At 37.6% G+C, this 15,492-nt stretch overlaps 1 protein-coding gene across 3 annotated transcripts in view; it reads left to right on the forward strand.

The window, feature by feature from the left end:
* Positions 1–15,492, forward strand: part of IPCEF1 (interaction protein for cytohesin exchange factors 1) — a 138,210-nt gene that overhangs the window by 67,022 nt on the left and 55,696 nt on the right. For all 3 annotated transcript variants that reach the window (XM_036766661.1, XM_036766662.1, XM_036766664.1), the window contains 2 exons: positions 8,738–8,811; positions 10,628–10,699. In XM_036766661.1, the coding sequence (XP_036622556.1) occupies positions 8,738–8,811; positions 10,628–10,699 (146 nt within the window). The remainder of the gene's footprint in view (positions 1–8,737; positions 8,812–10,627; positions 10,700–15,492) is intronic.

Here is a 15,492-nt window from a genome sequence, read left to right on the forward strand (position 1 = left end):
TCTACCTTTTAAAATTTTAACTCTAGAATGTCAGTCAGCAAATCAGCTGAATTCCTATTGTGAGGTCAGCATTCCAGTATGTATTGTGGTAGAAATGAATAAGGGTAATTCCTGTGATATCACAGTTCCAGGGGCCAAATAATATTCTGCTTTAAAAAAAAGTGTCGAGGTTAAAATGTTTGTACTAGTGAAACTGGTATTGTTAGCCCATTTGGTTTCTAGAACTTTCCTGCTATTTGTACCTACAAGTCTCATTTCACTGTAAAGGAAAGAAAATTAAACTTGGAATCAGAAAACTAGTCAAGTTCTATCTTTCACTTTCTGTATGACCTTGGAAAAGACTCTTTGGGGGCAGCTAGGTGGTGCATTAGATAGAGCACCAGACCTGTGTATCAGGAGGACCTGAGTTCAGATATGACCCAAGACTCTTACTAGCTTTGTGACCTTAAACAAGTCACATAACCCTATTTGCCTCAGTTTCCTCATCTGTAAAATAAGCTGGAGAAAGAAATGGTAAACCACTCCAGTATCTTTGCCAAGAAAACCCCAAATGCAATCATAAAGAGTCAGACTTGACATAAACAAATGAACAAACTACACACACACACACACACACACACACACACACACACACGCACACAAAATCTCTTCACTTTCCTCATCTTTAAAATCAGGGAGTTGGATCAACTAATCTCTAAAGTTCTTATCAGCTGTAAGTTGTGATCTTCACAGAAACTTAATAAGAAAAAAGACATTTTTTAAATTACCCCTACTTCTACAAATGAACGAATTGAGGCTGTGAGAAGTTTTGTGGCTTACCCAAGTTTCCATAGCTAGTAAATAATAAAGACAGTCCAGATCTTTGAACTCCAAGGACAGTTCTCTTTGCTGCACATCACACTGCTTCATAATAAAGCTTCCTTTATTAAATCTTCTAAATTCTAAATTTAATAAACACCAAAATGAAAAAAGAACACTTGCATATACAACGTGAACAGCAAAATAATTTATATGTGAAGCTACAGAGCTCTATCATATATATCTATATAATACTGTTTAAAAAAAAGTTGCCATTCAGTAACTCATCTGGTGATTAATTAAATCTACTCCTTAGAAACTGCTTTACTAGTAAAGCACAGGAAATTAGCTACATCAGGAAGAAGGAAAAAACCCTTTAGAAAATCTATGGGGAAGTCTGAGTAATAAGTGGTTTTAAAATTTTATTTAATTTTTCATTTTTATAGTGGGCTTTAAACTGTAGTAAAAGCTTTCTTAGAAGGGCTTAGCAATTTCGAATTTGATTGCTTTGGTGAACCTTTGCCTATAAAAACACCTTTCGATGAACAAGTATAGGTTATTGGAACTTCTGTTTACCCTGCTCAAAAGTTAATTACAAATAGCTCCTTTGCATAGTTATTAGTTTTGTTGACATCTTTAAATTTCTTGCATGTCATCCTAGCAAGGAAATCTCAGCATTGCTATTCTAGGAAAGGATGAGAAAGAATTGGGTTGTTCATGCTAGTGCTGGAAAGACAACATGGTTGGGGGTCAAGGGAACAAGATTAAACCCTGACTATCCAGCCACTGGATGGATGTTGTTCTCATTGATATAGTTTCTTTCTTTTTATTCAGTCAATCAAATATTTAGTATGTGCCTATTATATTTCCTGGCTCTGGAACTAGGCTGTGATACTATATGGCCAAATCATTCAGCCTCTCAGAGCCTTAGTTCCATCATTTGTAAAATGGGAATAATGATACTTATATTACCTAATGACAGATTTGATGTGAGAAAAGTCATTTTAAACTATGAAGATGTTATATATCTAGTTTTAAAGCTGGAAAGGATCTTAGAGGCCATCAAATTTAGAGCTCTCATTTTATATGTGAGGAATGAGGTGAGTAGGTTACTGGGCTGATAGATGTTAGATTTCCCAGGTTTGAGCACACAGCTCCTAAGAAATCTAAGACAAAATTTGAACTCAGGTCTTCTTGACTCCCAACACAGCACTAGGCTACACCACTTAGAATGCTATGGATTTCAGGGAGAAATTGGGAAAAGTTCTGAAATGAGAAAGAGTAAGTAAGGAGGATTTTGTTATCCTTTTTAGAGTTCGATTTCTCAGGATCCATGGCCATGGTAATGTCTAGTTTCCAGGTGCTAGATAATAACTCCTAGGATAGTCTCAAGGATCCTAGTAGAAGGTAATTCCTAGAATCATAGTGGTAGACAGTCTTACTGAGACTGCGCCATGAGATATGGGGGTGACATAATTGGTATTTACTATGCTTGCAAAGAATGATGACATTGCTAAAGTTCACCTGTTAGCTAAAGGTTAGCAAGATTCCTTCTTTGTCTGTTGCCAAATAAAGTAAGTGGGCACTGGTCAGTGAGTGGTGAAACCAAGGGGAACCCATAGGGGAATATGATAGTGTGATGCTGTGTGTGGCTCATCCGGTGCCCACTGAAGCTTGAGGGGATTTAGGAGAGTGCATGAGCTGTGCCTGCCTCAGTGGACCCTATCGAGACACAGGGACAACTTGATTCTATATCAAAGAGCCTAGATATCATCTTTCAAGAAATTATCAAGGAAAACTGCCCTGATATTCCAGAGCCAGGAGGTGAAATAGAAATTGAAAGAATCCACCAACTGCCTCCTGAAAAAGATCCCAAAAAGAAAACTCGTAGGAATATTGTTGCCAAATTCCAGAGCTCCCAGATCAAGGAGAAAATACTGCAAGCAGCCAGAAAGAAACAATTTGAGTATTGTGGAAATACAATCAGGCTAACACAAGATCTAGCAGCTTCTACATTAAGGGATTGAAGGGCTTGGAATATGGTATTCAGAGGTCAGTGGAGCTAGGATTAAAACCAAGAATCACCTACCCAGCAAAACTGAGTATCATGTTCCAAGGCAAAATATGGATTTTCAATAAAATAGAGGACTTTCAAGCTTTCTCAGTGAAAAGACCAGAGCTGAATAGAAAATTTGACTTTTAAACACAAGAATCAAGAGAAGCATGAAAAGGTAAACAAGAAAGAGAAATCATAAGGGACTTACTAAAGTTGAACTGTTTTGTTTACATTCCTACATGGAAAGATGATGTGTGTAATTCATGAGACCTCCATATTAGGGTAGCTGAAGGGAATATACATATATATATAGACAGAGGGCACAGGGTGAGTTGAATATGAAGGGATGATATCTAAAAAAATAAAATCAAATTAAGGGATGAGAGAGGAATATATTGAGGGAGAAAGGGAGAGAGAGAATGGGGTAAATTATCTCACATAAAAGTGGCAAGAAAAAGCAGTTCATTGGAAGGGAAGAGGGGGCAGGTGAGGGGGGATGGGTGAATCTTGCTCTCATCGGATTTGACTTGAGGAGGGAATAACATACACACTCAATTGTGTGTCTTACCCCACAGGAAAGGAGGAAGGGGATTAAAAAAGGGGGGATGATAGAAGGGAGGGCAGATGGGGGAGGAGGTAACCAAAAGCAAACACTTTTGAAAAGAGACAGGGTCAAGGGAGAAAACTGAACAAAGGGGGACAGGATAGGAGAGAGCAAAATATAGTTAGTCTTTCACAACATGAGTTTTGTGGAAGTGTTTTACATAATGATACATGTGCGGCCTATGTTGAATTGCTTGCCTTCTTAGGGAGGTTGGGTGGGAAGGGAAAAGGGGAGAGAATTTGGAACTCAAAGTTTTAAAAGAAGATGTTCCAAAAAAAGTTAGTTTTTACATGCAACTGGGAAATAAGATATACAGGCAATGCATCATAGAAATCTATCTTGCCCTACAAGAAAGTAAGGGAAAAGGGGATGTGGGGGAGTGGGGTGACAGAAGGGAGGGCTGATTGGGGAATGGGGCAATCAAAATATATGCCATCTTGGAGTGGGCGGGAGTGTAGAAATGGGGAGAAAATTTGTAATTCAAATTCTTGTGGAAATCAATGCTGAAAACTAAAAATATTACGTAAGTAATAATAATAAAAAATGCCCATTGCAAGTACCAGTTTTTTTTTCTTGAACAATCTGTCATCCATGTCCTGTTTCTTTCTATTAGTTTGACTAACTGAAGTAAGAATATAGTTCTTAATTTTTAATCATAAGAGCCACTGGATACACAAAGAGATTCTCTCAGGGTTGTCTGGTCTGTCTAGCTGATGTTACTCTCATTCCTATAATTTCTCCCACTTCCTTTGCACCTCACAATACACTTAAAAATTAATTCATTTAAAAAATTGTTGCATGGTTGTATGCCACAATCACTCTCCTTAACTACCACTCACCTCACTGAACTGTATCTTATAATAATAACTGGCTAGCATTTCTGTAGTGCTTTATGGTTTGAAAAGTACTTTTAAAGATATCATTTTATTCTTATACCACCCCTGGGATACTGTATCAACAATGTTGCTAGCAGCTATTGTAGGGGTGAAAGACCCAACAAGACCAACAACGAGCACACAGGAGGGCTGCTAGCACAGTTCTTTGATCTGCTTTTCTAAGGAAAGCAACTTTAAGGGGTTAACAAGCTTACTTTAATTAAACATACATATATCATCCACTTAGTTCCGGGGCGGGGGGAAAGCCAGTGCCTTGAACTTCAGAGCAAATACAAACAGAAATTACAAACAGAGACAATATAAACAGATGAACATTTCTGTCTGACCAAATCACAATACATAGTTACCAGAGAAGCACCAACATCTGGGTTTTTCAAAGCGATGGGGCAACTTCAACCAGAGTCTCATCACCAACACCCTTTCAATGAGTGTGCCCCCAAAGGCAACATGCAAACCTCTGAGTTTATATACGCTTCTTCAGGTTCAAAGGGCGTCACAACAATGTGACTCAAACCCATGACTTAGGCCTTCCCTTGAAGTAAGCAGGTCATCAGAAACTCAAAGGCACTTGATGGTCTCAGCATTCCAAAAGAGAAGACAACAAAAAAGTCCTACCCTAATTACCATAACAGATGCTGTTATCCCCACTTACAGATGAGCAAACTGAGTCAGGTAGAGATGATGGGGTCTTGCCCGGTGTAACACATTTAAGGAATGTCTGAGGCAGAATTAGAACTCAGATCTTCCTGATTTTAAATCCTGTGTTCTAGCCAGTATGCCACTTATTTCTTCAACTGTTGCCTAATTTATAGGTGCCCAGTTTCTTTTCAGTTGTTATTTTTTATGTGGTACTAAAGTGCTGCTATAAATATCTTGGTATGTTTTGTGGTTGTTTAGTCATTTCAGTCGTGTCTGGGGTTTTATTGGCAAAGATACCAGAGTGGTTTGCCGTTTCCTCCTCCAGCTCTTTTGACAGATGAGGAAACTGAGGCAAACAGGTTGAAGTGATTTGCCCAGTCACACAGATAGTCAATGTCTGAGGCCAGATTTGAACTCAGGTCTTCCTGACTCTGGACCTAGAGCTCCATCCATTGCATCACCTAGCTGTCCATCTCGGTATGTAGAGGACTTTCATTCTTTTTTTGACTTCTGTAGGGCATATGTCCAGTAAAAAGTGGCATCATCAGTTAAAGCCTCCCACTGCCTTTAGCGTACCTACTTCTAGCATCCTGGCTACTTTTTCAGGGTTCTTGCAAATGCTTTTGCAGCCTCACTATGAGAGTCTTCATGTGCTACTGTGATTTAAAATAGTAACAACCACTATCCCTTGCAGGCCAGTCTTCTGATGATAGGCCTGTGTGAGCCGGTCATTGAGACTGGTAATCTGATAGCAAAGCTTATTGCTGAGTCAGCTCGATAGAGACTTTCAGAGCTTGGACTTTTCCTGGCAAAGCCCTCAGGAACCCAGGTTGCCTTCATCCCATGATGAAATCCCAGAGCACAACCTTGGTAGAGACTTACAATACACATAGAGAATTGAAATACATATTGTGGTGACTTGTTTCATTATGACATAAAGATGACCCTGAGTTATATCTATAGCAATACATGGAATTGCAATATATGCTATAACATTATACATATGCATACATGATATAGCTATAATATATATTGCAGTACATGCGGTCGAGATGATTCATCGTGAATGGGTCATCATGTCATGCAGGTGACCCTCAGTTTTATGTGCATATAAAATAATACACATATAGTAGAAACTTGCAATATATTGCAGGATATATGCTGCTGCATATACTATGCATTACATATGCATGTTATATGTATTTCAATATATGCAGTGTAGCCTTAATGGACCTCTGTGTATATAATTGTATGTATAGTTTCAGATACGTATTTTTTTATTTCGTTGGTTTAGGGAACCTCCAGTGAGGAAACTCCTTCTGCTAATGAAGATCTACAACTGTGCTCAGAAAAAGTCTTAAAAAGTTGTTTAGTGTTTTGTGGCTTCGTTGTTTCAGTTGTGTTCAACTCTTCATGACCTCATTTGGGGTTTTCTGAGCAAAGATGCTGGAGTGGTTTCTTTCTCCCGCTCATTTTACAGATGTAGAAATGAAGGCAAATGGGATTAAGTGACTTGCCCAGGGTCACACAGCTATCACATACCTGAGGCCATCTTTGAACTCAGGTCTTCCTGACTTCATGCCCAGCACTCTATCCACTGTGCCATCTAGCTGCCCATTGCCTAGCGTAGCAGGAGGTTAAGTAATACCTGTCTAGGATTATACCAGGATGTATCAAAAGCAGGACTTGATTTTACTGACTCAAAGGCTGACTCTGCATCCACTCTGCCAAGCTGCCACTCATTTGTAGTACATAAACTACTTTTAGTAAATCAGAATTTGTTCCCAACACTAACATTATTTTGAATTCTAATTTCAATGCAAATTAAATGCGTCCTTGTGCCAGCTTTTTATTTCCCTGAATGGTTGATAAGATTTTTCTCAGTTCCTTTTCTTTGATTTTATTCTTATAGTTTCATTTCATAAACGTTAGTTTGAATATTTCTGAACCTAGTTTTTCTATTATAATTTAACAAGACCTTGTTCATCAAAATTGGACCATATTTCAATTGTTCATGTTTTAGTGAAAGACCATTGAGTCCCAGACCGCTTGGAGATCCTTTTTTTTTTCAGCTTTGGATTGCTATGGGGTTAGGTGATAACTTGTCTGAGAATCACTGGCACTATCTGCAACAGGGGTCTCTACTCCAATTCATTTAATTCCATTACATTCAATGGGCATTTATTAAGTTCCTGCTGCATGCATAGTGTTATGCACAATTACTATTTGGGGGGCAAATACAAAATTTAGAAAGATATGATTCGTTCCTTCATTGATGGCATCTCAGAATGAGCATTCGATTGCCTGCCAGCATCTGGAACGTAGGAGGGGACAGGCAGAAATTTCTTGTCTCTCAAATATTAACTATCTTATTCCTGCTGATTATATTTGGAGGCTTATGTTGTGGGTCAAATTACTACTAGTGACGATAACATTATTCAGTCATTCGTAGCACTTCACAGCTTACGTTCCCATTCATTCATTATCTTAATTGATCTTTACAGTAATCTTGTGAAACATGAAGAGCGGAGGCGATTCTCATTTGACAGATGACCAAACTGAGTCCCAGAGAAATAGAATGACTTACCCAAAGACATGCAATAAGTGGGGTTGAGTGTATCACAGTGGTCTCCTCTGGCTTTTGTGTAATCTATTGCTATGCCTGTCCAGAGTAGTTTGGCTTCATTCGAGTCTGTAGGAACCAAGAGATGGGATGTGTGCAGACTCTTGAGTTCAGATATCATTCAGGAAGTGGAAAACACCCCATTCACCATAGCTACATCCAGTGGACCAAAGTTTGAATTTATTTTATATTTTTAAAGATTTGAGATACTATATGGAAGGACCTAGCATATGGGTCATATTTAGCAAGGAGACAAAAGCAGGCATAGGTCCTTCCACTTGGATCAGATTGGGTGGGCCATGTCTTACTGTTAAACTGCAATCTTAAAATATTAATTTTAATGTTAAAAAAACTATAAAGTAAAACAAGAGGAAATGCGTGTTGTGCTGATTTTGAAGTCAGAGCACCTGATTCAGATCCTGCCACACACTTCAGTGTATGACTGGGGGTAAATCATTTTCATAGAGTTGGACGGGCTAGCTTCTGAGGTCTCTTCCAGTTTTAAATCTATGATCCCAGGAGTTGATTATAGAAGACGAATACTATTTTCCATTAACAAAGTGTAACATCGAAAACTTTCCCCATAGTGTGACAGCATAATGTTTGGTTTCTTAACATATACTCCATGAGGAAAAACCTTAATATCTTGATGCTTTCATGCTCCTGAGTGTCTCTGCCTAGCAGATACTAGAAGGCTTTAATGTTTGTAGATAATAAGATATCTTAGCATATAGTATTTAGTGACATGCTAACTTGTATTTGTGTTTGTGTGATGTTTCTAAGATTTGGAAAGCACTTCATGTATATTTTCTCATTTGATCCTGGACAACCTAGATTTTTTAACCCTCATTTTACAGATGAAGAAACTGAGGATGAGAGAGATTTGGTGACTCATCCAGGGTCACACAGCTAGTCAGAAAAAGCATTTGAACCCAATTATTCTGACTTGATGTCCAACATTCTATTCATTACAACATATTGACCTTCATTAAGATTTAATCGTATTGCAGCCATGTTTCCTTATATTTACCCTCCTTCTTAAAGTCAGATTGTCTAATCATAATAAAACACACTGAGGATAAGTGCGTCTAATTCAGATTTGTGATTTGTACTTCTTTCAGTCAGAGAAAGCTGATGGATTTATCAACTTGCCAGATTTTGCTGTGGACAGAGCTGCTGAATGCAAGAAAAAGCAGTAAGTCATCACACATCACAAATTCCTGCATGGCTCCACATTAATATTCACCTAATTCATGTTCATTGTGCATTTGGCTGGGTGGGATCCTGACTTCAGAAAAAGTGTGGTGGTTTAGAAGTTAATAAAGGGAGCAGACCTGGAGCCTGGAAAGGTTGACTAGGAATAGAAGAGTTTCTCTTCATGTGTATTGGACATTGGCATTCCAAGAGAACTGACCAGCTTTTTAATAGCCCCCCCATACAATTCTATGGTGGAGCTCTGTGTTCTGTGATGCAAGGGAACTCCATAAGCAAGTCCTTCTACAGAGGTCAGGAGACCAGATGACAAGGTTCTATGCTAGTTAGTAACTGAGATTCAGCAGACCTCCCTCCACATGATTGTAGGCATGAAGACAAGTAAGACCAATGCTGTTTTCTTATTTAAACTCTTTGTGAAACTATTCACAGCATGAATTGTCACTTATCTTCCAAGCCAGGTCATAAATCTTAGGCTAGCTCTCTGCTGAAAACAAGTGTTTTGAGTACAGGTACTTCACTGGAGCTGGAAAAGGGACTTAAGGACATCTAGTATATGCCTCTTATTTTGCTGACAAGGCCTAGATAGGTTGTGTAGCATGTACAAGATTACAGGACTAGGTAAGATGCAGAACTGAGACAGGAACCAAGTTTCCTGACTTCCGATACTCTTCCTTTTCTATCCTAATGTCTCACTAATGCTTCCCTCATGATTCCTCCTCCTTTCTCCTCCTTCCCCATGCCATTTTCCCCATTCTGTCTTTCGCTTTCAATTAATCTGTTCTCTAGTTCTATCAAAAGTAAGCATTCACCAATGGTAATAGTTATCCTAGCTTATAATACAGTGTTTCAAGAGCCTACCCCAGGTTTTAAACCTTTAATGGGGAGGTTGCGCTGCGTGGAAGGTACTAACTACCCTCTAGGTGTTGGGGGCTTTGCTGCAGCAGGATGTGTGAATTTTTGCATTGACCTAGGTGGCTTTTGGTTAGTTAGCAAAGATGGTCTGGCCATATGGCCTGGGACTTCCGGTTTAAAAGCTAATGTGGAAATAGCCACTGAAAAACTTTTGCTGATTAATTTCAGCATTTCAAGCTTTAATTGAAACTGAGATGAATATCAATTTTATTCTTTCTTTTTGTTAAAGTGTGTTATGTCTGTCATGAGTTTAGGATGTGTAGAATTGGTTGTTACTGAATAATTAAGATATGAGAATTTTATATCTGTTTGTCTACCCTGAACTTTAATTACAGCAGGTTGTAATACATGTATTTTTTATTAATGGAACTCCAGAAATTATTATGTGACCCATGTCAAATGTGACTAACTGGGCAAGGCTTTTAACTTAGGACCCTCCCACAAGGGTCTGAAAGACCCTTTTGGAGTTAGGGCCCTGAAACTCAGGTGCCTTTCCAAATTTCCTGTGTATGTTGGAGGGATCTTGATTGAAAGATTTGGGACAGTTATTCTAAAATGAACCTCCTTCCCCTGAATCTTTTCATTGTCTTAAACATTGACAAACAATATACTCTTGACCAAATGCAAATGGTATAATCTTATTTTAAAGAAAATGTCTTAAGTATTAATTAACATGATTTATTCTCTTGATGACAGGAGGAATTGACTCATACCTTTTTGTGGAAGCCAGTGAATGGAATAGGCAGCATTTAATTTGTCTGAATTACTTTTTAAACTGGAAATAGAAAGGTGGAAGTAGTATCATTTTTGCTGGTATAGCTATGAATCCATCAAATTTTATTCTACATTAACTTCTCATGTATCTTTGTTGTTTTCCCTTCAAGTGCTTTTAAGATCAGCCACCCGCAGATCAAGACTTTTTATTTTGCAGCAGAGAATATGCAAGAAATGAACATGTAAGTAAATAAAACAGCTGCTTGTGAGTTTTTATGGGCATAGACAAATTTTGGTGACATTTTGGCATTTTGAATGCCAAACAAGGGTCAGGTTTTTTTTTTGTTGTTTTTATTTCTTAAAATTCAGTTTTTTTAAATTAATGAAAATCTAACTTCTCTTCTTCTTGTTGAAAACAAATCCTTGTGATAAGATATGTATAATAAAGCAAAACAAATTCCTTCATTGGCCATGTCCAGGAAATTATGTGTATCAATCTGCACTTCGAATCCATTACCTCCCTGTCAGGAGGTGGGTTGCATATTCTTCATGGGTATTTTGGAGTCATGTTTGGTCATTCCATTGTTGTTATTGTATACATTGTTCTGCTGGTTCTACTTAATGCACTGTGTATCAGTTCATACAAGTCTTCCCAGGTTTTTCTGAAGCTGTTCCCTTCATCATTTTTACAGCACAATAGTATTCCTATGGGTCAGTTTTGATTTTAAGTGTATTTCATATTTCTGCTGCTTCTGATATTCCCATCCTTGTCTTTTTCAGAACCTATCTGTTGTTTTCATATTCTTTCTCTAGAGTCTAGAGTATGGAGGCCTAAGGGCTAGAAAAGAAAGTATAGCTGAAAATTAAGTTCTTTCAAATTAACCTATAGGATACTTCTGCAGGAACAATAAATTAGGAAAGAGGAAATAGTGGCCATTTCAAGGTGCCACTGTTGTTAATATTATATAAGCTGTGAAAATCAGAGAATTAGGAAAATGAGACTAAATGGAACCACGAGTAAATTTCCCTGTTTTCAGCAGATGCTATCTGTGACATCTCAGCTGGTATCCACCATAGAGCCATATGGAAGTGGGCATTTATTAAATACTTTTTGGTTGTCACCATGAAATGCTTGAAGATTTTCTTGGCAGAGTACTCCACAACCTTCTGCCATATCCCTTTGACAAACTTGCTGTCAGAAAGATTTTACTCTTAGTATAAATTCTTTTCTCTAATTTAAACCCATTTCCTTTTTCTGTCTTTTAAAAATGTACACAATAGATACTCAGATGGTAGTATCTCTCTGGTTAATATCAGTGTGCAGCTAGAATGGATTTTAATTGATTGTGAACTTATAGGGTGCGGCAAAATTTGTAAGATGAGATTGCCTTACTCTCTTCACATCTGACATTTGTATATTGCTTTTATATTTGTACATCATTTCACCTCCTTGCTCCCAACACATCATATCTGATGTTTGTATATTGCTTTCTTATTCTTTTTGTTTTATTACCTGTTTTTTGCTAATCACCCAATCAACAAGCATTTATTAAGCATTTATTTATGCCAGGGATTATGCTAGATGCTGTACAAATACAAAAAATGAAACAATCCCTACTTTCAAGGAGCTTCTCTAGGTTCATCGTTGGTTGTCTCCAGAGAGACCAGAATGGTGAAGGACCTTGAGATTATTCTATATGACGATTGGTTGAAGGAAATAAAGATGTTTAACTTAGAGAAGAGAAAATTTAGCGCATGGTAGAGGAAGGACAAGACATCAGCTCCATGTATTTGAAGAATTATCATTTGGGAGAAACATTCATTTTTTTCTGCTTGGCTCTAGAGCTAGAGTGGATAGAAGTGGTAAAAATGCAGATTTAAGCTTAATGTAAGGAAAATTTCCTCACAATTATGGCCAACCTAAAATGGAGTAGGCTGCTTTGGAAGGAAGTGGGTTCCTACCAGTAAATGTTTAATAGCTGGCTCTTCCAGCCTCTCTCCCCCTGCCCTGGGCAAAAAAATCATGGTATCAACTTTTAAGTTTAATTTTCATCGTTAATATTTTTGTCTACCACTTTCTCAAGTCTAACTCACAGAACAATAAATCAAGCCCCAATTTGTAACCTTTGCAGATTTCTGAGGTATAAATTTAGCAGTTTTTCCAGAGCCAGTTTGAGCTGGGCTTCCCCTCACAAGAGGGGATTTGTTGAGAGGATTCATGTTCAGAACTAGGAATTCAGGGCTTCTTAAACTTTTTCCACTTGGGACACCTTTTTGCTTTTCAGCAGCATTGGTTGACCTTGTGTGGCCTGAGGGCATGCGCAGTGCAAAGTATACATACTTTGTGTTCTGAACCAAGACTGCAGTGAAGTTGTGCTACGCAACACAGGGGTAACAACTGCCAGAAACACCTTAGATTCATTACGAATTAGATTTTGAATTAATTTTTGGTCGTTGTGTGTTCAGAAACCTTGTACTGTTGCCAAATTTTTCATGACCCCATAAGGGGTTATGACCCACAGTTTAAGAAGCTCTGAGAGATACCTGCCAACTCTCAACATTCTATGATTCTATGACCTTCCCCTATGGTCTCTTCTTACACTGTCCCCACCTTCCTGTCAAATATCTGCAAGGGAAAGTAGTAAAGATATGGCTTATATCTTCTGGCTTGCCAACAACATTTACTTGTTAGTACACTGAATGCAGGTCACACACTTCCTGATTGTTACCTCAACTGTCTGAGAATCAAGTTTTCTGGTCTAGAAAATGAGGGGATTGGACGATGAGCTCTAAGGTTTCTTCCTCATCCAAATCAATGATTGATTTTATGACCTTCCCTAATATAGAATAAAGAATGGTCCCAGACTGTTTTTTTGGTCTTGTTTAGCAAGCATGTCGTACTCTGAAAAAAGGATAAATCAATGCTATTAAGTCTAAAAACAAAGCATAGAAATTTTTTAAAAATTAGGAGTTATTACTATTATTAAACAAATTTATGGATGTCTTTGTTTTTACATCACATCTTTCCAATAAATTCTTATTCTCTTTGCTTCTAAAGTCTTCCCTTGCAACAAAGATTAAAACAAGAGGAAGAATCTAAAATTAAAAACAATTCAGTGAAACTGACCAACCCATTTCTCATATCTGACAGTAAATTGATTCTTCCACGCCCATATTCTCCCACTTCTGCAGTGGAAGGAGGGGAGTGCATTTAACAATTCTTTTCTGTGTTCAAGCTTGGTCATTATAATTACAGAGCATTCAGTTTTTTAAAAACCTGCTTTTATTGTTTACATTGTAGCCATCGTGCCTATTGTTTCTTGAGTTGTTTTTTTTTAAACATCTGAATCAGTTTACATGTCTCTTCATTTCTCTGAATTATTTATATTTCTCATTCAGTTAGTGGTATTCCATTAGATTGAGGTACCACAATTTGTTCGCCAATTGAAGGAGACCTGGTTTTATTTCTTTTTAATAAGCAAAGTAAAAGCAGGAGTCATGAAGAAGGCTTGAATGTTAAAGTGCTTTTGATTTTCGAAAGAAATCTTAAGTACCATTTGCTAGCTTTTGCTGGCTAAGGAGCATATTCTGTGTACTTGAAGGTTGAAGTTACTCTATAATAGTGAGGGGCAGCCCTGGACAAAATGCTGAAATAGATGAAATTTGCATTTGGTTCCCTCTAACACTAGCTTCGATCCTCAATGTCCATAATCTCCCCATGATGCCTCTCACTTGACCACACTGGCAATATTAGGATAATGATAACTACCCTTCTCTTACAGGGTTGATTCGAGCTCCCCTGAAATAATGTCTATAAAGGATTTGGGAACAATATAGCATTCTGCATGTATTGGTGATTATTTTCGTCTGCTACACAAAGCTCCGCATCCCCAACTTCCTTTTCCCCACTTTCAGATTGACCTGTACTGTCTTATTCCTTCAAGAAATCTCTTTTCCGTGGACAGTGGGTATCAGTTTGCCAATCAGATAAACAAATCCCTGGCAATGTTTTAGCAAGATCAGAGGCAAGGGATGTTTATTCATTAAAAGAGCAAAAGTGCCCCAAGGAGACCCCATTAGATCAAAGACTATTGTGGCCTGTGGAAATTATATGTGCCGTTTAAAAACAATGATCATATTTCTTCCATAATGTATTTGTTCCAAAGCAAAGAAAAATGCTGCATTCTATCACATTTACCAAATTAAAAAAATTACTAAAAGAATGTAAGTTAATGACTTTTTAGAAAAATGTTGTATTTTCTCATGTTTACCAAATTAAAAATATGAAGAAGCAAGCACGTTTTAACGATTAAAAAAACATCCAACATCTGCTTTTTATGAACTAAGGACTTAATGTTTGGCTCCAGCACTGTAGTCTCTAGCAACAACTGGTTTTCTTTCTTTTTACCAACTTATTTTTACCCTAACCTTAACAAACATCAAATAAAATGGGCATTTTGACATACATAACAGAACAGAATAAGGGTAATATACATGAAACTGTAGATCTCTATTTTTTAGTTTTCGTTTTAAGCATATAAAAAAGAGCAACTGTCATGTGCAAAAGAAGGCACATTTAGATTTGAGTCATGTCTGAAAACACTGATTCACAATCAGGTTCCTACACTGCATGGCACCTGCGTTAAGTGGGGAACTAATCTTGCTGAGTCTTGTGAAACTGTATTAGAAATATTGTTGAGATGGCAAAGGGGAACCAGCCCCGTCCCCAGTCTCCAGCACCACAGCTGCCACATAAAGACACCCAAGCATCAGAACCAATTTATAAACCTCTTTTCACTGTCATGTCAAAATATCAAAATAATTCTAGTTTATATTTATTTATATAAATATATATTTATTATGCATATTTATATATATATTTCATATATATATATATTTTAGTCAGAAAGATAGCACTGAAAATTATTGTGGCTGCATGTGTTCCCTCACTCTGAGGAGCCAAATTAAGGCATTTTTTCCCCCAACTCTAGGAAGGCCATAAAGGAGTAAAATAGCCTGAGAGCATAAGCCTACC

The sequence above is a fragment of the Trichosurus vulpecula genome, chromosome 7 (assembly GCF_011100635.1).
Source record: "Trichosurus vulpecula isolate mTriVul1 chromosome 7, mTriVul1.pri, whole genome shotgun sequence".
NCBI lineage: Eukaryota > Metazoa > Chordata > Mammalia > Diprotodontia > Phalangeridae > Trichosurus > Trichosurus vulpecula.